This window comes from Canis lupus, chromosome 25 (assembly GCF_011100685.1).
Source record: "Canis lupus familiaris isolate Mischka breed German Shepherd chromosome 25, alternate assembly UU_Cfam_GSD_1.0, whole genome shotgun sequence".
NCBI classification, from domain to species: Eukaryota; Metazoa; Chordata; class Mammalia; order Carnivora; family Canidae; genus Canis; species Canis lupus.
This window is the reverse complement of record NC_049246.1, coordinates 27371125-27393200: the sequence shown is the minus strand read 5'-3', so window position 1 is coordinate 27393200 and position 22076 is coordinate 27371125. Positions and strand designations below refer to the sequence as shown.

At 52.1% G+C, this 22076-nt stretch overlaps 1 protein-coding gene across 2 annotated transcripts; it reads right to left on the bottom strand.

Moving 5' to 3' along the window:
• Window positions 1–2831: 2831 nt before the first annotated feature.
• Window positions 2832–20597, bottom strand: SOX7 (SRY-box transcription factor 7). Of its 2 annotated transcripts, XR_005378610.1 has the most exons (3): window positions 20168–20597; window positions 15057–16391; window positions 2832–3040 (listed from the first exon to the last, which is right to left on the bottom strand). XR_005378610.1 is itself a non-coding variant. In XM_038573662.1 (2 exons), the coding sequence occupies exons 1-2, from the start codon at window positions 20403–20405 to the stop codon at window positions 15463–15465; spliced, it is 1167 nt and encodes a 388-aa protein (XP_038429590.1). In that variant the 5' UTR covers window positions 20406–20597; the 3' UTR covers window positions 13548–15462. The 2 variants fall into 2 exon arrangements, 1 of the variants encoding a protein (XP_038429590.1); XM_038573662.1 differs by lacking the exon at window positions 2832–3040 and having other exon boundaries at window positions 13548–16391.
• Between the last annotated feature and the right edge of the window lie 1479 nt (window positions 20598–22076).

The following is a 22076-nucleotide window of genomic DNA, read 5'->3' as shown; positions in this document are numbered from 1 at the left end:
TGGAAGCTGACAGTAAAATAAAAGGAGCACATAGAGCATCACTTCCACTGTATTCTATTGGCCAAAGCTGTATTAGGCCCAGCCCAGAATCAAGGGAGTAGGAAAATAGGCACAGGGAGTGACATATTTTAGCCATATTTGATCTGCCAGATTGGCACAGAACACCAGGTAAATGAAGGGTTAAATAAATAGTTAATTACATAAGCAAATTAATTGATTAATGCTGCCAGCCATTACTCAAGGGTAACCTCCCCTGCACCCATATAGCCACTGTCACTCCAGCTGAAATTTTAGAGTAAAATACTACCTTGACACTAATTTATCTGAGACTGGAAGTTTTCTTGGCCTGGGTGCTGTAGAATTTAGAGCTGAAGAGATCCACCACAGACAGCTCACAGTACAGCCAAGGAAAGTGAGTCCCAGGGATCAGAAGGGATTGGCCCAAGGTCACTGTCATGGCCACTGTCAAGGAAAACACCCACCCAGGGCTCACGTGTCCAGCCCCTCTGCTCTTCCCGCCAGGCTGCGGTGCTGGGTGGGGGTGGGCGGGCGGGGGGTGCAGGAAGGCGGCCTTCCCCATCGGCAGCTCTGCCTGTGAGCCCCTTTCTAGTCTCTATCCCTGGACGTGCCGTGCTCCGATCTGTGCAAGCAGCTACGGACAACTCTCATGGAAGGAAGCCCATGAGACGGCTGAGGGTGTCAGTGTTGGGGAGGAGCTCAGACTGGACTCTCCTTAAAGCCTCTCTGTGTAGTGTGTGCCCATCACCGCCACAGCCCCCACTCACACCAGCTACTGCCCCATCCACAGTGGGTGCTCCTTCATTTGGGGAGCGTTTGAGGAACCCCTGGAATGCGTGAGGCACAGAGTAGTATGCAGACACAGCACAATAAAAGCCATCTCTAACTGAACACTGAGGACCTCCCGAGTGCCAGGCACTCTATCTCATTACCCTCATTTCACAATGGGAAAACAGGTTCTGAGGTGTGGGGGAACTTACCTGTGCTTCCTGCCTGAGCTGCTAAGTAACCTCCTGAGATCCAAACCCTGACCTAACCCTAACTCTCCACCCTTTCCCCTAAATCAGCCATCACACTGATTTGATCTTTCTCTTCTAAGAGGTTCCATCTGGAGGAGAAGCCAAAACACCATACGGCAGTATGTGATGAGGGTGGCAGGTGCTTAGGCATGCAGGGGCGGACCGGTCACAGAGGAGGCAGGACTCAGGCAGGCGCAGGAGGGCACAGAAGGGTAGGCCCCAGCGACAGGGAGCGTAGGGCAGGGCTTCTGAGTGGGCGGAGCCCCAACCTGAGCCGAGGCTCCCAGCTGGATAGAAGGGTGGATGGTAAGAGTTGGAATAAGTCAATCGGAGAAGGACAAACATTATATGTAATCATTCATTTGGGGAATATAAATAATAGTGAAAGGGAATATAAGGGAAGGGAGAAGAAATGGGTAGGAAATATCAGAAAGGGAGACAGAATATAAAGACTCCTAACTCTGGGAAACGAACTAGGGGTGGTGGAAGGGAAGGAGGGCGGGGGGTGGGGGTGAATGGGTGACGGGCACTGAGGGGGGCACTTGACGGGATGAGCACTGGGTGTTATTCTGTATGTTGGCAAATTGAACACCAATAAAAAATAAATTTATTATTAAAAAAAAGAGTTGGCAGCAGGGTCAGAGGAGATAAGGCTGGCTGCTGGACTCCTAGGGGCTCAGAATATCTGTGTAGGAGTGCTGGGGGTGCTCCTGCCCTCCTAGTTCTAGAAGGGGAACTGGGAAGCCTGGTCTGAAGCTGCATTTGCATAGCAAGCTCTGTCCTTTTGTAAACTGTGTGCACTGGGGCACCATGCCCCCTCCACGAAGCCTGTCTTGGTGCAGAGGGGCATTGGGGACAGAAATATGAGAGAGAACCCTAAATATGAGGCCGTGTTCCCAGGGTAGGGAGCCACTGTGATTCTCAGGTGGGCCATGGCAAGATGAAGCATAAGGTGCAGTGCTCATTTATTAAGTGCCTGTTTGAGTCACTAGATGACAGCATGAGATTTCAATCCACCTATCCGCCCTAGGCAGGGCCAAGGGGTGGTCTCGATATCCCCATTCTTCCAGCTGAGGAAACTGAGGCTGAGGCTCGAGGAAATGAGGTGACTCACCCTGGTTCTCACAGCTAGCTAGTGGGGGAGCTGAGAGCCAGGTCCAAGTCTCTACCCCCTGTGCACACTTTCTCTCCCCTGCAGCAATGCACTGGCAGGGGTTCAATCTGGAAAGGTACAGGAGACAGGAAGACCATGTCTTGCACAGTCACGGTCTGGCTGGACAGAGAAGACGCACATGGGAAAATACCACCCAGAAGCACCCTGGGCAGTTTCTAGCAGAGGGAGACATCTCCAGGCTCAGGCATACCCCAGGGCCTTTGCCCCGCCTTCCCAGGAAGAGAGGTTTCCGCCCTGAGCAAGACTATGCACGTCAGAGGCTGAGGCCTGGCAGCCCAGGGCCCCGGGCCGATTCCCAGCACTCTCAGGGCAGCTGGGCCAAGCTGCTGACTCACTAAGCAAACTTCAGACAAGTCACTTCCCTCCCAGGCACCCAGCATGGCAATGAAAGTGGGCATCCCTGCGTCCCTTGCTGCCCAGATCTGAGCCTGCACTCCCCATGCCAGAGCAGCCGCTCCCACCAGAGCTGACTCGCAGCTGGTTGCACGGGGAAGGGGCTGCATGATACAGGAGATGAAGGACCGTGTTGTTTGAAAACTGACATTCAGTGGGAAAATATAACCCATACTTAGAAAGTGGAAACCGTGCCTACTTATTTTCCTAATACACACCACCAGAAAGAAAGCTCCGCACACTTCCTGGGGAACATGCACAGGAGGGAGTCCTAGGGTGGCTGTGCTTCTGGAAAGAGGGGTCCAGCTGAAGGCTGAGAAACCCTTCAGGTGTCTTCAGGTGGCGATTGTGTACTTTGCTCATTCTGGCACGAGAGGTAGGTCCTCGTTTAGGGCAACTCGGACTTCTTCAGCAAACCACAGGGTGTTCATGGGGTCTGAGAAGATAGGGAACAGAAAAGCAACTTCTAGAAGAGCCCACAACAGAATGTTCATCATCCAGGAAGAGGTATGCATGGATGCTGAAACATATTCAAGCTACATTTTTGCTTTTCAAAAATGTGAGTTTACAAAACAATGTAATGCCAAGAGTCTAAAATAGAGTTTAAAAATACTTATGTGAGCATGCGCGTATACCTAGGAAAAAAAGTCTGAAAGGAATACAACACAATGTTAACAGCAGGTGTCCTTTGTACGGAGATTATACGGAGGATCTCTCTCTCTCTCTCTCTCTCTCTCTCTCTCTCTCTCTCTCTCTTTCTGTTGTTGTATCTATGTATTTCCAAGCTTTCTGTATATATCTCATAACATGTTTAATGGAGGAAATAATAAAAGGTTTTTTAAATTAGGCTCAGGAAAGGTAACTTACCAAAGGGCTAAATTTACTTCCAAGGCGAACTTAGCATCCTTATTACTGTAGAATTAACAGCCAGTGGAGCACCTGGGTGGCTCAGTGGTTGAGGCTCAGGTTGTGATCCCAGGGTTCTGGGATCAAGTCCTGCATCGGGCTCGCCACAGGGAGCCTGCTTCTCCCTCTGCCTGTGTCTCTGGCTCTCTCTGTGTGTCTCTCATGAACAAATAAATAAAATCTTAAAAAAAAATTAACAGCTTGCTCCTTACTAATAATAATGCTATGTAATACTACTAATAAATGCTATGCATTCCTATATATACACACATACACGTATAATATATATACATATATATATATATATATCATCTTCCCAGATGCAGTACCAATTTTCTTCCTAATCTGCTCTGGTGGGGACAATATTACAAATAGTTTTCATTCCTGACTGATGGCCAAGGGTGGGGTATGAACGCGGGCTAGGAGGTGGCAGAGAGCCAATGTAGAATTAAATTTTTCCAGGGATCACCAAGAGGTGATTGTCTTAGAAATTTATATCTCACCATTGATCATCTCCTGAGCTATTCCTATTGCTTCTATTTATTACCATAATCTGAAAATTCTTGACATGAACCAGTACCAAAGAAAAACTGAGTCACGGAAAAACAAAGCGACTTGTCTAAGATCAAACATCAGGCAGAGAACTGACCTGTAAGTATCCAACCCCTGCGTAGCTGTTCAATCACCCAACAGATGTTGATGGGACACCTACTATGTGCCCGATGCAAAGTAGGCCCCGTGGAATCAAAGATAAATAAGGTGCCTTGCGAGATAAACACATTCCCAGACTAGTGGGAGGATAGAGGGTCAAAAACAGAGATTGCCTCATTGCACCAGAGATGCTGTGTGATGGGAATACGCAGAAGTTGGGGCTGCGAACTTGGTTGGGGTAAGGACTGGGACAGGGTAGGTTGGATGGTGGAGGGTGCGTGGAAGAGGCTCTCTGAGGGGGAGGAGAACATTTGAATTGGGTCCTGAGACATGAAGGAAGAATCCACAGAGCAAAGATGTGGAGAAGGACTTTCCGGCCTGAGGGAACAGCCTATGCAAAGGCACTGCCGTGTGAGGAAACGAGTCCTATTTGGAAATTTGCTGTGCCCAGAACTCAGGGTGTGCTATAGGGAGTGAGTCAGGGCACAAGAGGCTGGCCAGGAGAGTGGGGCCTGAATGTCCTCTGAAAAGTCTAAGCTTTACCTCATAGGCGAAAGTTTAAGCAAAAAGGTGGTATTTCCAGGCCTTATGGAACTTCTAGCTGGACTGGAGGGGGACAGGCTCAGAGTGATAGCCAGTGAGTGATAGTGGTGAGGGCCTGGAGTGGGCACTGCCCAGGGTTCTCCAAGGACCATGGAGGAACCCCAGCATCCCTCTGGAGACCAGCTGCAGCCTTTGCACCGGGTCATGCCTGACGGGGAGGGTTGCTCCTCTGCGTCAGGGTTACATGAGGACCTGCCAGGCTAGGCTCAGATGACAGCGGCCTCTTACCTCATCCTGTCCAGCCCAACAGCCTGTGCAGGGAGGTAGAAAGATCAGGTGATGTGGGTAAGGTGGGGCTGAGTCCCAAGGAGGTGGGGCAGGGTGATACGTGGGAGCAGGGTCAGACCAGGTGTCCAGGGGCCTCATGTGTAGCCTGGTGACAGAAGCTGAGCCTGATGACAGAGGCCCAGAGCAGCGGAGCCAGGATGGGCTGATGTGGTAGGAGATGCTCAGGGCCTGGGTGTCAGAGGCACCGCTCCAGCTCTGCGCAGGGTGGCGCTGCACTGGGCACACCCCACCACTACCACTTCCCTAGAGACCACTCCATGCTGAGGCCAGGAGCAGAAAGGAGGGGAACTCCCTTCTTTTCTTTGCTTCTCTTTCACAGGCTTCGAGAGGCAGAGCATTCTTCCCCTTGGAAACTGTTGAGTATAACCTCCTAATTTATGGAAGTCCAGAGTGGGAAAGTGATTTACCCAAGGTCACACAGCAACACAGCAGGCATGTGGCTGAGCCAGCCCTGCAGAGCATAAAATGAAAAGGTGTGGACCCTGAATTTCTCCCTTCACCCGCCTCTCTCATCTCCAGGTATCCCACGAACAGGAGACCGCCCATCTGGGAGGACAGCAAAGGAAGGCCTGGCGGCCCAGGTGGCCCTGTGCCCTCAGCCAGGAGGCAGGTGGGCTTGCTGCTGGTGGAATTGGTACCCTCCTGGGCTGCACCTGGGCTCTTGAGGCTCAGCTGTGGTTGTGTGGATGCTCACCCCAGGGAGCAGGCTGAGAAACAGCCTTGCCTCGGGCACGGTCCCCGTCTGCTTACCGGCAATGACACCTGACTCCACTCCTTTGCCCCACCTGAGCATCAGCTCCAGGACCTGTGAAGGGGGCATAACCATACCTACGCCGGGATTGCCATGACAATCGCATGAAATACCAAATGGGAGGGCGCTTTATAAATGGCAGTGCACCGAGTGTGAAGGTAGAGGGGCTGCCTGGCTGCCCACGTGAGTGTGCACACTCAGGTATTGTCCACACCTACATAAACATTTTCACCTCGGCAAGTATGTGTTTGTCCGCACCGGGCATCAAATACTCTCCCTTTCTGCAGTTCGGTTAACTGAGAATCAGCCTCCACGTGAGGGTGGGAGTGGGGAGAGGGGTGCCTTCACCAGCGGGGCGGGAGGGGGTGGCCAGCCTGAGGGAGCGCCACGCAGTTGTAGGGGGCTCACCTGCTATGGGTGGCCCAAACTCCTGGTGGGGCTTGTGTGAATGTGTCTCTGAGCCGTGATCCTACACTCTGGGACTCTGTCCTTATTTCGAAACAGTGTTTTCGAAGAAGCATCTCTCCCTTGCCTTGGGAGCCTATGTTCCCAACCTGGAGCCAAGGCAGCCTGGCTTCCAGGGAGGAGACTGGCCCCGGGGGACAGGGTGGTGGGTGGGAAAACAGAAGAGGATGTTCTCTATGGGCAGAAGAGAGGGGAGCAGGAAGCCAGGTCAGCCCAGCGCCACTGAGGAGGAGGAGCTGTCCCCCCAGGCTCCTCCCTCCCTGGTGGGGTGGACTGCCCTGAGGGGGCCCAACCCTCTTAAATGCTGGCCACTGTTCCTGCAGTGCCAGAAGTGTCCTGAGTTCTGAGTCAGTCCCAGATGGGGACTGCTAGGAGGGCGGCAGGCCGTGAGCTCCCATGTGGCTCTCCCTCCTAGTTAGAGACCTAGAGGCCAGGAGCAGTGCTTGGAAAAGGTCAGAGACTCTCTGCAGCCACACAGCCCCGTGAGGGCAGAGCGGGCCAAGGGTTGGGTCTCAGGGCCCAGCCTGGCATCTGGCCTCCCATGACCTCCGCCCTCGGGGCCCTTGGACAGTTAGCCGGGTGGGAGGGGGCTGCTGTGTGGACCAACCGTGAGTAAAGGGACAGGTTTTCTAGGCCCAAACTCCAGGCATGAGATCTGACAAACACATGAAAGCTTTGCAGTCACTGCCCCCCTTGGAAATGGTTGACTTTGGAGCAAGAAGGCTTCCGCTCTTGGGGGGACTTGGATGGCGGGGCCCTGAGACAAACCGGAGTCCCTGGGCCTGGAGCCGGAGTGCCCTGAAGGTGGGGACCTCTGGGCCGCTGGGCCCCAGCCTCATTTCCTGTGGCTGCCATGGGGACAGGGGCGGGGGAGGAAGGCTCGGCCTGGGCAAGCTAATCTGGAGAAGTGATTTTCCTCCTCAGCCAGTCCCTCCCTGGCAGGGCCCTGGGCGAGAAGGTAGGCCCAGCCAGGGCTCCCAGGGAGGGGCTGGCTTATCAGGCAGGAAACACTGGGCTCCGGCCACATCCTCCACCTCCTCCTGGTCACAGCAGCTCCCGTGGGCAGGAAAATACTCAGCAGCCCGGCTGTTCCTCCGCCCTCTCAAGGCCCCTCCTCCCCACCTCTTCATCTTCCACCACTGCTGCTGCCCTTGGAGCCCTGCCCTGGCTCCCTGGCCTCCTGGCCTCCCTGCTGCCCCTGACCCCCTGCTGCCTTTTACCCTGGCCCCCCAGCTCCTACAGCCTGGGCACAGGGTTGGGGGAGGCAGGGATGGCAAAACAGGACACGGGGCTCCCTTGGCTCCTGGAGATGTCTGGGCGGCTCATCAGGCCCCTCTGGTCCTCGGAAGCCACCACTTGTTCCCTGAAGTGGCTGGGAACCCTGGGGCGGTATGCCTGCCTCCGAGCATAGTGCACTGGGATTCTATCCTCTGGGAGGCTTGTTCCTAGACTCCCCCACCCCGGGCCAGCACCCACCAGACCAGCTGGATTTTAAGAAGCACAGGAGGGAGGTCTTCTGAAGGCCTGCCACACGGCTCCTGCCTCCCCTCCCATCTCATTCCCAGGGCTCCTTTTTCTCATTACCCCTTGCCCCTGCACCTATGCCACTAGCCCTTGCCCACAGCTAAGACACTCCCTCCACACACTCCCGCCCCATCCAGCAGAGAGAGCCGTGGGGGCATCTTCTCCCATAGCCCTGTCCTAGCCACCCTGCTTGGCTAAGGAAGATGGACCACCTCGGTCCTGGAGGGTCTCACCCCTTCCCTCCCCACGGCATCTCCCCCGCCCCCCAGAGTGCTGCACCCGCTTGTACTACTCTCAGTGGCTGGCTCTCAGGCAAGTCCCCTGACCTGACCTCTCTGGGCCTCCATTTCCTTTCTTATCACACCTGGGGGTTGACAGCATGATAACAATACCTTCCAGCTCTGACCTCCAGTGATTTTTTTTCAAGGTCACAGAACTGGGCCAAGAATTTCCTAATCCCAAACCCCCTTGTTCATTCCAGTGAAAATATCACCATTCTGTTTACACTAGGACGCCTCCAATGGAGTGCTGGTCATCTGCAGAACAAATCACTTTATCACAGATTTTAAGGTTCCACAATTTCCCTGACCTTCATGGTGCCCTGAGATATGGAGCTGGTGCTTCTGCTTTTCAGGGAAGGGAATGAAAGAAAAGCAGGTTCTAGGACTTGTCGGGTTGGAATGGAAGAGCTATGCAGCTCTCTGCCTTCTCTGACATGATAAGGACTAGTCGGTGTGGAGAGACACAGGCCAGAGCACGCACATGTGGCCACCTGCCCTCTTCACATGACCTGTTACCCACGGAAGCCACAGCCCCACCTTTAGGTTTGTCATCAGGACTTCTAAGATGCAACAGCCAGCACCCCGAGGCCTCTGGAGGCTGCAAACACTTCATTCATCAGAATCCAGTGAGTTTTCCAGAATCCAGTGGAACATTTTTGTTGTTTTAAGGTCTCCCCCCTCACTTGTCCCAGACCTGTGCAACCTTATAGTCCCTCAGAGGGATGGAAGATGAGTGACCAGTGGAATTGTGGTGAGCAGAGCCAGGAGACCCACCATTAGACCCAGCTGTGTGACCCTCTGAGAAATGACTACACCCTATGCCTACATGCAGAACATTCCAGAAGTGCCCACGGAGTCCATGCTCCCATTCCCTGGTGAAATCCCCTACCTCCCTCTGTCATGCAGCGTACAATAAGACCTTCCTCCTCCCACCCCTCCCATGTCCCTACAAAGTTCAGCCTCTGATTAAGGGGAATGCAGACCTCAGGAGGACCTGGAGGAAACCACACCCTAACCAGGGCCTCAGACATGGCCCCACAGTGGCGAAGAGCAAAACGGTATGATCACCAGCCTGCAGGAATGAGGAGTACCTGAGCAAGATGGGGACAAATGTGTCCCTGTCCACAGATGACGTCAACCCACATGGACTTGGACTGAAGCAGGAGGGACTTAGGTGAGGTACAAGACAGAACTTTCTGGTGATGGAAGTTGTTGGACTAGCTTACAGAGAAAGATCCGTTTTTCTGGAGGACTCTCAGATCAGATAGAAAGCCATGTGCCAAGAGTGGCTATGACGCTGCCCTCAGTAGAGGCAGGAGAATGGTATAAATGACCCCGTGGTCTCTTCCAATCCTGCTCAGTGTCCAGACAAGGAAACCAAATGAGTCATCTGTAATCCCCCTGGCCATATTGTAGGTCTGTCCCCTTATATCTCCCAAACAAGCAATCCCAGTACAACAATTGCATAGTTCCAGATTTTTCAAACTAGTACCAGCTTCCAAGCCTAAAAAAACAAAAACAAAAACAAAAAAAAACCTCAATTGTTTAAAGAAACCTGAAATAGACAATAGGTATCCTGTACATGCATAGAAACTTTATGATTTCTCAAGTATCTACAAATCCACCATTTCCTTAGATGAAACAACAGGTTCAGGGATTTACTCAAATCCTAATTAAAATCCAGTGATGTGGTAACGTCAGACCTCTAGGTTCAGGCATTTTCCAGACACCCTCCTAGAGTGTTTAGAACTCTGAGTGCCCTGTGAATACAGCCAGCAGTGTATTGAGGTGTATTGAGGGACTCAGAAACCAACCCAACTGCCTTGCTGATAGAATAATCCTTTCCCCTGCGTAGTAACTTGATGCTCAGAGAAGGACATGCCATCCATGGTGTTTAGGCAAAGGAACACTCACAACTTGCCAATGGAAACCAGCAGCAAGCACATAATAGGTCCTCAGAAAGACAAAGCCACCATGACAAGTGAAGCCAATTGAGCATGATTTAAGTCACTCATAAGTAGTCTTCAGGTGTTTTAATTCTTCCTGTTAAGAAAGAGTTAGTTCATTCTGGGAATTGAATGGAAGCATTTTGTGCCTTCACTACCAATTGAGACTCTTTGGGAAACCCAACACACCAGCAGTTGAAGCAAAAGCTGTAAACCTGTTCGTAGGTCTAGATCTGGTGATACCTTGCTGGAAGACTAGCCAAAGATATAAACAAGTAAATGTTAACTGCAGTGTTATTTATAGTGGAAAAAAAGAAAAGTGGAAAATCGAATATGGTGAAACTTTTATGTTTCCTATGACTTTTGAGAGAATAAAGCCAAATACCAGTGGTACCTATATCTACACTGTGATCACACCAGGTACAATTTTGAAGACACAAATACAAGACTAAGAAGTTCGGCATACCAACATGACTATATTGAATATAGCTATGTCAAAGTCATGGAGTGGCTAATTTTTCTTTTTTCCAAATTGCCATTTCAACTGGAAAGAAAATACCTCTTACAGAAAAACTAAGTCTACAGCACAGGAAAATGTTTACTTAATATTAGTGAATAAAAATGTCTATTATAAAAGACATACGCATACATAGAGTTAGACAAAAAAAGATTTTTTAAAGACTGGATGGACATATGTAAAAAAAAAATTACCAGCAATGTCTTGAAGTTATGAATAATAGATTATCTTTTTTCTCTAAACTTTCCACAAAGACTTTCTCTTTTAAGAATTTAAATATCAATAGGAGATAGATAGATGATAGATATGGATGGATGCATAGGATGGATGGATGGATAGATTAAAAAGATGGATGGACTAAGGTAGATAGATGATAGATGATAGATGATGATAGATAAATAGATAGATGATAGATAGATAGATAGATGATAGATAGATAGATAGATAGATAGATAGATAGATAGATAATAGATAGTGTGTGTGTCTTTTCTCCCTTTTTCCTTCTCTCTCCCCCTCCCCTCTCCCTTCCTTCCAAATCCCCTTCTCTGGGAGAAAATCAAGAGCCTAATTTTCAAAAGGAAAGCAAGCAGTTACAAACATTACAAAGCCAGCTCTATCCAGCTGCTCTGGGATGGGATGGTAGAAGAGATCATCCTGCAGTACACTTGTGCCCCTTCCTGACCTGTTTACTACAGACTACAATCTAGCAGGTGAGAGTGACTAGCCATAGATGTATCTCCAGCCTCAGAGCCCTGAGAATTAGACACACACAAAGGCTCCAGGTGTTGGTGTGCAGAGAGATAGGCAAGGAAATGGGGACCCAGGAAGTCTTAGGCCTTTACCAAGAAGATTAACTGGAATACTTCAGATGTTTATTCATTCATTCATTCCTTCATTCCTTCATGTTACTTTTGAGCGACTACTATGTGTCTATCTTGCTGGGGAAGATGCATATGGATGGGGGATTCCACCGCCAAGCAGTAAGCACTGTCACCAAGGTCTGCTCAAGTCCCATAAGAGCTCAGGGAGGTCAGTGACTGGCCCCTCCACCAGGCAAAGTTGGGGACATATAAGCTGGGTTTGGACAGTGTATGGGATGTCGTCAGACAGGTGTTGGGAGTAAGAGCTCCCCCCTCACTGGGATAAACACAGAAGTATGGGGAAGGAAAGTATCTCAGAGAACAATAAACTTTTTGTACAATAGGTACCCAGTGGTGGGTAGGGAGATGCTCTGAAAGGCTTCTGGAAAGAGGAAAAAGATTAGCTACCGGGGCACTCACATGGAGCCAAGCCAGGTGCCACGGGCGTTGAAGTTCATACAGTTGGGAAGGCAGGGGCTGGGGGCATATGAATACATTACCAGAGCTAATAAGTGAGAAACCCAGAAGCAGGAACTTCATTGCATTCACATGACCCCACTTCTGTGTTCACCCTGGGTGCTGTGGGTGATGAGCAGGTACTGAAGGATCTTTAGGAAGAGTGAGATAGTAACATCTACATTTGAGAAACGAAGGACAACTGTGCACACCCATCAATTCTCATCACCAAAGCGGAAGATGCTCTTGTCCCTGGGGACAGATAGGTTCTCAGAATGGGCAGCTAAAACTCTAAGATACTCCTGGCTTCTGAGCACAAGAATTTCACTCACAGCTGAGCAAAGTGAAAGAGCAGCCCTGTCGCCTGCCTGTTTCCTGCCCTCCCAGAGGCACAGACAACGTCCCTGCCCCCACAGTATGTCCTGCAAAGAAATATGCCCATTTGGCAGTGCCAAGGGCGATGTCCTGTGCAGACGCTGCCCAGTGAGTCCTCCAGACAGCTGATGACCCTGCAGGCGGCCACAACGGTGGGCCTGGAAGGCCATGAATTCAGGTTTTATCTAACTCTGACCCTATAATTTTCTCTTTTCTCTTTCTTTCTTTCCCCGAAGCTGTGATAGGTCTGAATTGGACTGCGTGTCATTCCATGCCATGGTGAAGCACTAAAAGAGTCATGAAGTCTCTAGACTACTCAGCTGACGCTGCCAACAAATGTATCTGATGAAATGCTGGAACTCCAGCCTCCACCAACTGAGCAGGGTGAGCTACAATGCACCACCTCCCACCTGGGCCTCAGTATCCCTGGCTGCACCATGAGGTGGATGGATGACAGGGCCCCACCTAGGATTGTGAGTGAGGATTAGCCCATAAAACTGGCCATAAATGTCCCTACACCTATAAAGTGCCATTAAAGTAATGACTATAGATTATGATCAGAATTGAAGGATGAACATATGCCCATTTGGGCCCTCCCAGAACCCACTCCTTGGCCCAGAGAGCCTGGAAGACACAGGGCTACCCTTGACTTGAACAAGTTACAACTGCCTCCCCACATAGAGAAGCCAGGTACCATGACCTGCAAGGGGACTGAGTAATCATCAGCTTTTTCCAGGCCATCTTTGGCTGAGATTTTAATCCTAAACCTCACAAGATGTTACATCCTTTAATTACCGATCCGGGTGCTTCTCTACCTTCTCCACAGCATTCCAGCAGGTTTTGAGAGCCTGCGATGTCTTGTTAAACCACATCAATAAATGCAGAGTAAAGAGAGAAAGCTAGGTATTTTTCTAGATTATTTCAAAAAAGGAAAAAGTGTGGCAGCCTTAAGTAAGCAAGCAATTGGGCAGAACTTACGTCCTATTACGTCCTATCTTGAGAGTGCCTGATAATTACCTCATTCCACTTTATAAATGTGAAGTCATCCTGAGGAGAAAATTGTTCTGCAGGTAAATTATGAACTGGTCTTTTCTTACGATTTTTACAACAACAACGCTGTTTCCAATGTGTCAAATAAGGCTTTATCTCTTGAGCACAATTCATAAAATAAACCAACCCTACTAGATAACATTTTTAAAATAAAAAAATTACTGTAGAAAGTATTTTGACCACTACTATAAAGGAGAACCGGGCATAATATCTATGCCTCCCTGGAACACCTTTTCTGTGTGCAAAACTATATTTCAAATGATAGAATGGTCATGGTACAAAAACATTTATTTAAATTAAATATTTTAGACAGATCAATATCTACAACCGTTCCGAAGCATGTATAGTTCTTACAAAAAAAAAAGTGGAACAGTTTAGCTTAATATCTGTGACGATGTTTTACAAGATTATTAATATACATTCTGGACTGCACCAGTCAATCATATTGTCAACGATTTACTATTTATTGCCAAATGTCATATACAGCAATAGCATAAAGATTAATTATATCTTATAAGTAATTTTATAGTAGGACACCTTGGAAGGAAAAAAAAGGATCTCTCAACAATATAAAATATAAGCTAAAAATAGGAGAATATATAAAACACATATTTCATACAGGCAATAATATGCTGCAATTAAAAGATAAAACAGCTGCCTTTTCACGCACTGCTAGGTATGTTCCTTCCAAGGAGGTTTGAGAGAAGGATGGAAATGTTTTTGGGGTGGGTCAGGGCTCAGAAACATTTTCTGAATCACAGTGCGTTTCTGTTCTTTGGGAAGTCTGTATAGTGAAGGGAAAGTTGAAGTGTTGGCTGAAGATGTTACCGAGAACCAGCTGTCTGGTGAGAAGAAGGGATTGCCATCTCAGCCGTAGTAGGAATCATGTTTAGTATTTTGAAGCCAGGGGATCTTTGAATTTGTGGCCAATTCAGGGAAGGAGGAAGAACAGTGCAGAAGAGAAGAAATCCTGGGAAAGGAAGAAGGGGAGTCGGAGACAGTGAGAAAGAAGCTCCTTTTGCACGTGCAGAGGGGAGAGTATGCTGAAATTTTGCTCAAGCAATCCACACATTCAGATTGGAGGTAAGTGATGTTGCTGTGCAGAAATCCTTTTTGGGCTCCCTGCTCTTTGGGTCGTTAAGAATATTGCCAACATCAACCAGAGTATCTGATGTAGGGTGGACAGACGTGCATTTAAGGGTGTGCATGCAGGTGTGTGTGTGGTGCACATCCCACATACACGGACTGTATATATTCAGGCTGTGTGTATTCTCTTGAAATGCGTGTGTAATAAAAAATAATTTATCTTTAAAAATAGGTTTAAAAACCAGTGGCTTGAATTCAATCCCATTTTCAATGGTGCAGTCAACCTTAGTGGTTAATTCCCCAAATCAAGACGAATGTTTTGTTTTGTTTTGTTTTGTTTTGTTTTTTCTCAAATTGGAAGAGTCCTTTTGCAAGACCATGATCATTCTGGAAGGCAGCCAAATGCACAAAGCCAGTGTTCTTGGGCTGCGCGCACGGAGTTATCGCCGGGTTGGCCGTTAATGAACTTGCTAAGTCAAACTTCGTCTTCCTTTTAATTAGCCTCGAAAGAATACTAGGTCAGAAAACCCTGGAGCAGAAGGAGCCTTAGATGTCAAGTCTGTCCCCCCACTTTACAGACTGCGGGAGGGGCCTGAAGGGGAAGAGAGAGGGGTGGGGGTTGCACCGGCCCTCCAAGGCCGAACCGGGACCGGATCCGGGGTCCTCGGGATCCCAGCCCAGGGCTCTCCTCACCTGGAGGACCCAGAGATCAGGCCCGCTGTACCCCATGCGTCTGGGTCAGAAGCTGGAGAGGTGTGAATGCGGCGGAGAGTTTGACACGTTCCTTCCCGCGATGGGGACCGGGAGAAGGGAATGAACCTCTACCGGTTAACCATCTTTCAGCAACTACCCTGCCTTACTCCCGGGGTGTGGAGCCAATGAGAACCCATCTGAAGGAATGCACTCAAAACGCAGGCGGCCGGGAGCGCGGAGACGCTCAGCTCGGCAGAGCCCCCTCTGCGCCGCGCACGGTCAGGCCTGCACGCCCCGCGGCGGTCGCAGGAGAGCGGGGAGCCCCGCGCGGTGGCCTCGGTGCTCCGCGCTCGCTCGGGAGGCGGAGGACGGCGGCGACGCAGGGCTGGGCTGGTTGCCTCGGGCTCTATGACACGCTGTAGCTGTTGTAGTACGTGGCCGTGGCATCGGCCAGCACGGAGATGAGGCTGGTCTCTGTGGGGCCTGTTGATGTCACCTGGGAGCCCGGGGCATGCCCACTGAGGGCCACAGCCCCTGCGGCAGAGTCCGGGTGGCCAGGAGTGTTCAAATACTGGTCGAACTCATTGCGATCCATGTCCCCCAGCAGTTCCACCTGGCTCAGCTGATCCAGGGCATCAAAGCCGGGGTGTTCGGGAGGGGGGGAGAGCTGGCCAAGGTGGGCGTGGAGGTTGGAGTGGAGAGGGTGGTAGGTGGCAGGGGAGTAATAGGCAGGAGACGGGGGGCAGGCGGGTACGGTGGACATCATAGAGACGCCCGGGGACTGCCCGAGGGCCAGGGAGCCCAGGGGGTGGCCGCAGTGGAGGGGGCTGGGGGCGTACTCCGGTGAGTAAGGGGGCCCCGGCAGGTGCGGGATGCGGCGGGAGTGCGCATGCTCCTCCTGGCAGGGGGAGGAGAAGAAGGTCTGCTCCGGCTCCAGGACGTCCAGGGGCGACATTTCTGGGGGCGTGGGCAGCCCGTACGGGTACGTGTCCACGCTGCCGGGGGTGCCGCCGCCGCCGCCGCCGCTCGGCCCCTCGTGGTAGCAGCCCCGCAGGCTGGGCAGGGCGGAGCCCGGGGAGTACTCACCCCTGTCCTCCTTCTCCCCCAGCGCCCCGCGGCCGCCGCCCCTCTTCTCGGGCAGAGCGTTCTGGTCCCGGGACAGCGAGCTCAGGAGGAAGCCCGGGTCCACGCGCTTGCAGAGGCGCTTGGCCTGCTTCTTCCTGCGCGGGCGGTACTTGTAGTTGGGGTAGTCCTGCATGTGCTGCAGGCGCAGCCGCTCCGCCTCGTCCACGTAGGGCCTCTTCTGGGACAGCGTGAGCGCCTTCCACGACTTTCCTGCTCACACAAGTCAGAGAAGGACGCTTTCAGCATCTGCGCCACCTGGGGAGGCCGGCGCACCTGTCTCAGGAGCCCGTGCCTCCCTCCCGGCATCCCACATGCACCTCCGCCTCGGTCCCCCATCCCAGCCGCGGGTCCCCCCGCCCCCAACCCACTGCAAGGACACCCACCGCGGACTCCTCGCACCCCGCTCCCAGCCCAGATCCCGGCTCTGCGAGGCCCAACCAACCTCGCCCCGCGTGCACCCCGCGAGACCACTAAGGCCCCCCACGCACTGGGTCACTTCACCTCCGCTGCAAAAGCCGCTAGGTGATGTAAACGTATAAACAATGCGGGATTCACAGCAAAAGGCCCGCCAGACCCCATGTCAGACACAGAATAAAGTATATAACGACCACATTGATTTAGGCTCTCTCTCTCTCTCTCTTTTAACCCTAAGTGGATCACGTCTAATCATCTGTGGCTTTTAATGAAAACCCTGTGCCTTGGCTGATTATCGCGCCTCTCAGGAAGCCAAGCTGTATTTTTTATGGCATAAATCCCACAGGCCTTCTTGTGAGGGAACTCAAGATCAGTCAATCTTTTCAGAGATATAAGTAAATTAGAGGATCTCACTTAGGGAACAGACCATTATCCCTCACATCTCAGGTTCAGTTAGGACCCTGCCATATAAAGCCCATTATGAGAATGCGAGCATCTGCCTGCAACACGCACAGGCACACTCGTACACAGTGCATGCACACATTTGCATTTGCATGCACACAGGTGCACACACTCATGCTAACAACGCTCCCTGCTGTCTCCTTAGCTAGTGGGCTTTGACTGTGGCAGGGGGCAACTGCTCAGCCATTGACTCTTCATACAGAAGCAAATTCTTTAGTTTCTCTGGGTCTCTCTTTTCCTCATTATAAAATGTGTTGCAATACTATCCAACTCAAAACTGTCTCTTTTAAGACGCACCCACACTTGTAGCCCACTGGTGCTAAAGAGCTGGGTTCACTTGCATTTTCTATCCATCCTTACTCCCTTTTGTGCTGTTTTGTAAATTGCTCTAGCATCGCTGTCTCATCTGTCAGTACGTTCATTGCACATCCCTCTGGCTGCTGGTTTTCTGAAGGTCATTTCTGGACACCTTACACTGTTCTCTCCTTGAGTGGACTCGGGATTCTGCAACTTTGAAAGTTCCCTCCTGATTAACATATCCTGAAGTTTGAGACTGACTAGCTCTGAGGTTAAGTACCCCCACCCAGAACAGCTGGCACAGGCACCAGTACAGAGCTATGTGTACTGCTGCCTTGGTACCCCCACTGGCTGACTCTGCATGCCTGGCCCTCAAAGGGCACTGAGGGAGGGCAATTATTAGAGGCGCTCTACCATTGGGATATAAGTTTATAACTATTGTGAGAGAGTTGTCAATTAATATAATTAGCCATCGCTTAAAAGGGCAACTCTAAAAGTGTCAGGAACTCTGGGTTTGGGGTTGGTCAGCAGTTCCCAGCCGTGGCTGAGACTGCAAAGTTGTTGCAAGAGGCCCAAGATCTAGGTACACCCCACACCCTGTCTGTGGACTGAATATAAAATGTGACTCTAGTTTCTAAGTGTACGTGGATGCCATAATTTGAATAAAATAGTCATTTTACATGCCATTAATGTATAACTGTCCTTATGTGCCTTCTCACTCACAGTATACTAAAAAGAGTGGTGATACCAGGTGATTTTTTTTATTTATGCATTTATTTCCAGGTGATGTTTCTAAGGTTAATGATTGGAAAGCTTATAGTTTAAAAAGTTGGGACTCTTGCCTAGGTCAGAAAGGAAAGGGCTGGGCAAGATCATGGGGTGGAAGGGGGACATCCTGCTGCCCCCTATTAAGAAAGTCCATATTTTTTGTTTGAAGATTTTATTTATTCATGAGAGACACACAGAGAGAGGCAGAGACATAGGCAGAGGGAGAAGCAAGCTCCCTTGATCCTAGGACCCCAGGATCATGACATGAGCCAAAAGCAGAGGCTCAACCACTGAGCCACCCAGGTGCCCTAAGAAAGTCCATATTTTAAAAAGCTCCTTGCCCAGGGCCAAGGCCTGCGTGGTTAAATGGGAAGGAATCAACATCTTCCTGCAAAATGAACTACACCCTCTGGAAACCTAAGTGCAAATTGCCAACAGAAATCAGCTCACTAGAGGCATTTGTCAGGCAGGTCCTCTCACCTGCCCTTTCCCTGGGAGCACACAGCCACAATCCTGCAAGGCTCCCCATCCTGAGCTCCTCTCCCACCTCTGGCCTGACACAGCAAGGGAAACCTCACTCTGTTCTGGTCACAGGAGCTGTGTTTGAGCAAAAGGCGCAGTGCCTGGGCCCACCAAAAAAAAAAAAAAAAAAATGTTGAGGGGCCACCACACACAAAAAAGTGTTTTCATTTCTTTAAAAACCTGAAGGAAAAAAGGAACTTTTTGGTAAATATTTTACTGTATTGTATATATATTGTATATATTAATATATTTGTCTTTATGCCCATACAGTATGAAATATAATTTTTAGTATTTTTTATGAAGAAAAGGGCTCCCTGAGACACTGATCCACCAGTGTGTCCTGGGCATATCTAGCCAGGGGACTAGACCATGGGTAGGAGGCTTTTAAAACCAGCAGCTTTGAAAGGGTTGGAACCCTCTCTGTGGGCCTATAGGTTTAGCCAGCAGAAAGGTGGGTGACAGCCCTCCCTCCATGGTACTGCGCTGAGGGAAAAGGAAAAAAGCTCAGTTCTGGGCAGGTGGGGTTGGGGAAGATCAGGCCAGCTTCAGGTGACCACATTCGGTCCCTTGTCTCAGGGCCTGGTGCCCACCATAACTACAAAACGCTTTGAAAGTTTCTACCACTTAAAATGAATAAAAACTCCGTGGAAAGGCAAAAAGGTTAGAAGTAGAGTGGAGTTGAAAGTGCTCAGCTCCAGACGTGGGAGAGAAGAAACCCCGAACTCCAACAAATTTTCCAACGTGCCCTAACATCCTTCCTCTGGCGTCCTGGGGTCTGGCTCCTCCCGGTCCCCAGGCCCGCTGCCCCCGCTGGAACCGGGCAGTGGCGGGCTCCAGGAGAGAGACTTCACTGCCGTCCTCAGCATCTCAATCACAGAATCTATGCTCCTGCTATTGAGAAATACACGATCGAATGGAGTCTATTTGCGTACTTTTTTTTTTTTTGCTGCAGGTTTAATAATTAAATTAAAAGAAGGGATGCGTTCCCTCAGGGTCTCTCTTCACGAATATTCGTTTGATAATAGTCACAGCTTCCTTCTGTGATTGTGCCAGTGGTAAAGTTCAGGGAATGGTGGCTTTCCCGCTTCAGTATCCCTGCCAAACCCCGGTTCCACCAGGCCTCTGCGTTTCCGTCCTGACCTGTGTGCGCGCAGGTCCCGGTCGCCAGGGCGACGGGGACCTGGCCGCCGTCGGCCCCGCCTGTCCCCGGGGACCCCACTCTCGGCTCCCGTTCCAGCCAGTGGGCTTCCTGGCCCACCCCAGCGGGCCGCGCGGTTTCACTCCGGGCCGCGTCCCGATGTCCCCGCTCTGAACCCGGGTGGCTGCGCGCACACCGCGCGCGCACAGATGCCCGACCCCGCGGGCACAGGAGCGCCCCGCGCGCCCCCGCCCCGAGCGTACCCACAGGCCGGGCCCCAGCCGCGAGCCCCCGGGATGGGGATGGGGGCCCCCGCCTCTGCCCCAGCCCTGGCCCTGGCCCGCCGACCTCCCGGGGCGCCCGGCCCGCCCGCCGCCTTACTCACCCAGCATCTTGCTGAGCTCGGCGTTGTGCAGGTCCGGGTTCTGCACCGCCAGACGTTTCCTCTCGTCCTTGGCCCACACCATGAAGGCGTTCATGGGCCGCCGGATGCGGCTCTCCGAGCCCTTGTCCCCTGGCTGGCGGGGGGCGGCGGGCGGCGACAGCCCGTCCGACAGCTCGGCTTCCAGGGCCGGACACTCGAGCCCCTCGGGCCACGGGTAAGCGCCCAACAGCGAGGCCATGGCCGCACGGGGGTCCCCTCCCTCGGCTCCCAGGGCAGGCGCTGACCTGGCCCTCGCGCGGCCCGGGCGTCCAACTTGGCTGGCAGCCGCGGCCCGTCCCCTTATTTATCAGCTTGGGGCGGCCGCGTCCTCCAATGACTCTCGAAGGCGGCGCGGCCCCTCCCTCCGTCTCGGCGCGGGCCCACTCCCGGCGTCCCGGGCCACCGCGTCCCCTCTCCGACCCGCCGGGGGGGGGGGGCCGCCTCCCCGCGCCCGCCCCGGCCCGCCCCGGCCCGCCCCCCGCCTCCCCAGTCCCTCCCGGAGTCCGCGCCCCGCCGCCTCCCGGCCCGCGCGCCCCGGGCGCAGGTGTCGCGGAGCCGGGAGCCGGGCGCCGCCCGCAGTCCCCTCGCCCCGGAGCGGAGCCGGACTCCGGGGCCCTGTCCCGACGGGCCGTGGCCTCCCGCGGCCACACTCCGCCAACTCCTCCCCGCCCGGAACGCCGCGGAGGACCGAAGCCAGACAGGTTTCGCTGGGCCTGGCCGGGCGCGAGGGACGAGGACCAGGAATCCCCCCGGAGCAGGCTGTGCGCCGTTCCCAAGAGAACACTCCTACTTTTTCCAGAATGACCCGGGCTTCAACAGCCTCGCCCCCAGCCAACCTTGGCGGCCGGACCCTGGCAAGGGCTGCGGATTCCTCCCGCCCGGGGTTGCACGCTGAGCTCCCGCAGCCCCCACCCTCCCTCGACGCCCCGGGCCGTGCGGACGGCGGTCCCGCGTCCTGGGTTCTCCTTTATTCACTCTGCCGTCTGACCTCTCTCCTCTGACACCCTCATCTCCACTAGTCTCCTAGGGCCCAGGGGTCTCCAGCTCCCACCTCTCCAGCTCTTCTCTCGGGGAATTTCCCTATGGTTGCCTTTTCTCCCGTCCCGCTGGCTCCTCCGGCTCCTCCGAGTGGAGTCGCTCAGACCCACCCCTCCCGCGCCCCCCAGGACTTTCCAGTTCCTCTCACCCCGACTCCCCAGGGTTGGACAGCAGCTGCAGGCTCTGGGCCGGCGCTCAGCTCGGAGGGCTGAGGGCTGGGAGCTCACCAGTCTCTCCAAGATGCCAGGCCCCTGCCTCCGAAGCCAGCTCACGCCCTACAATGCGTCGTGTCCTCCTGGTCCCTACTGCAGCACCAGAGCACAGTGGGCACTCAGCAACTGCCGAATAAATGAATAGGTGAGTGAGTGAACAAGGCTTAGACACACCCTACTGTAAAAACAACAACAACAACAAAAGCTTGATTAGATCCTGGAATTCAACCTACAAATATTTACTGAGGGCCATCCTTGTTGAAGGGCTTAGTAGAGGTGACCCTGGAAGGAGGTAGCATGGTCATGGGAAGACCCTGGGGTCTGGAGTCAGGACCTGTCTTCAGCGTTTGGTTACTTAACCACTCTGGGGAAGTCAGGTATCTCCCTAGGCCTTTTTTCCTAAACCTAAAATGAGGACGATATTAAGACTTGATCTCACAGGGCTGTTGTGAAGATTCAGTGAGAAAATACATGAAAGCTTAAACACTATATGATGCTTGATGTTACTATAACTCTAGATGTAAAGCATTGTAAATGCTAAGACCAAATTTCAATATCTTAGTATGCACTGAGTTCATAGGTGCCTTGTATACAACATGTGTTCCCAGACCGACCTCAGG

Excerpts from the sequence above, each read along its gene's own strand:
- SOX7 (XM_038573662.1), bottom strand. The coding sequence starts at position 20,405 with ATGGCCTCGCTGTTGGGCGCTTACCCGTGGCCCGAGGGGCTCGAGTGT. Across the intron at positions 16,392-20,167 it reads CGAGCTCAGCAAGATGCTGG|GAAAGTCGTGGAAGGCGCTC; the intron begins GTGAGTAAGGCG and ends TTGTGTGAGCAG.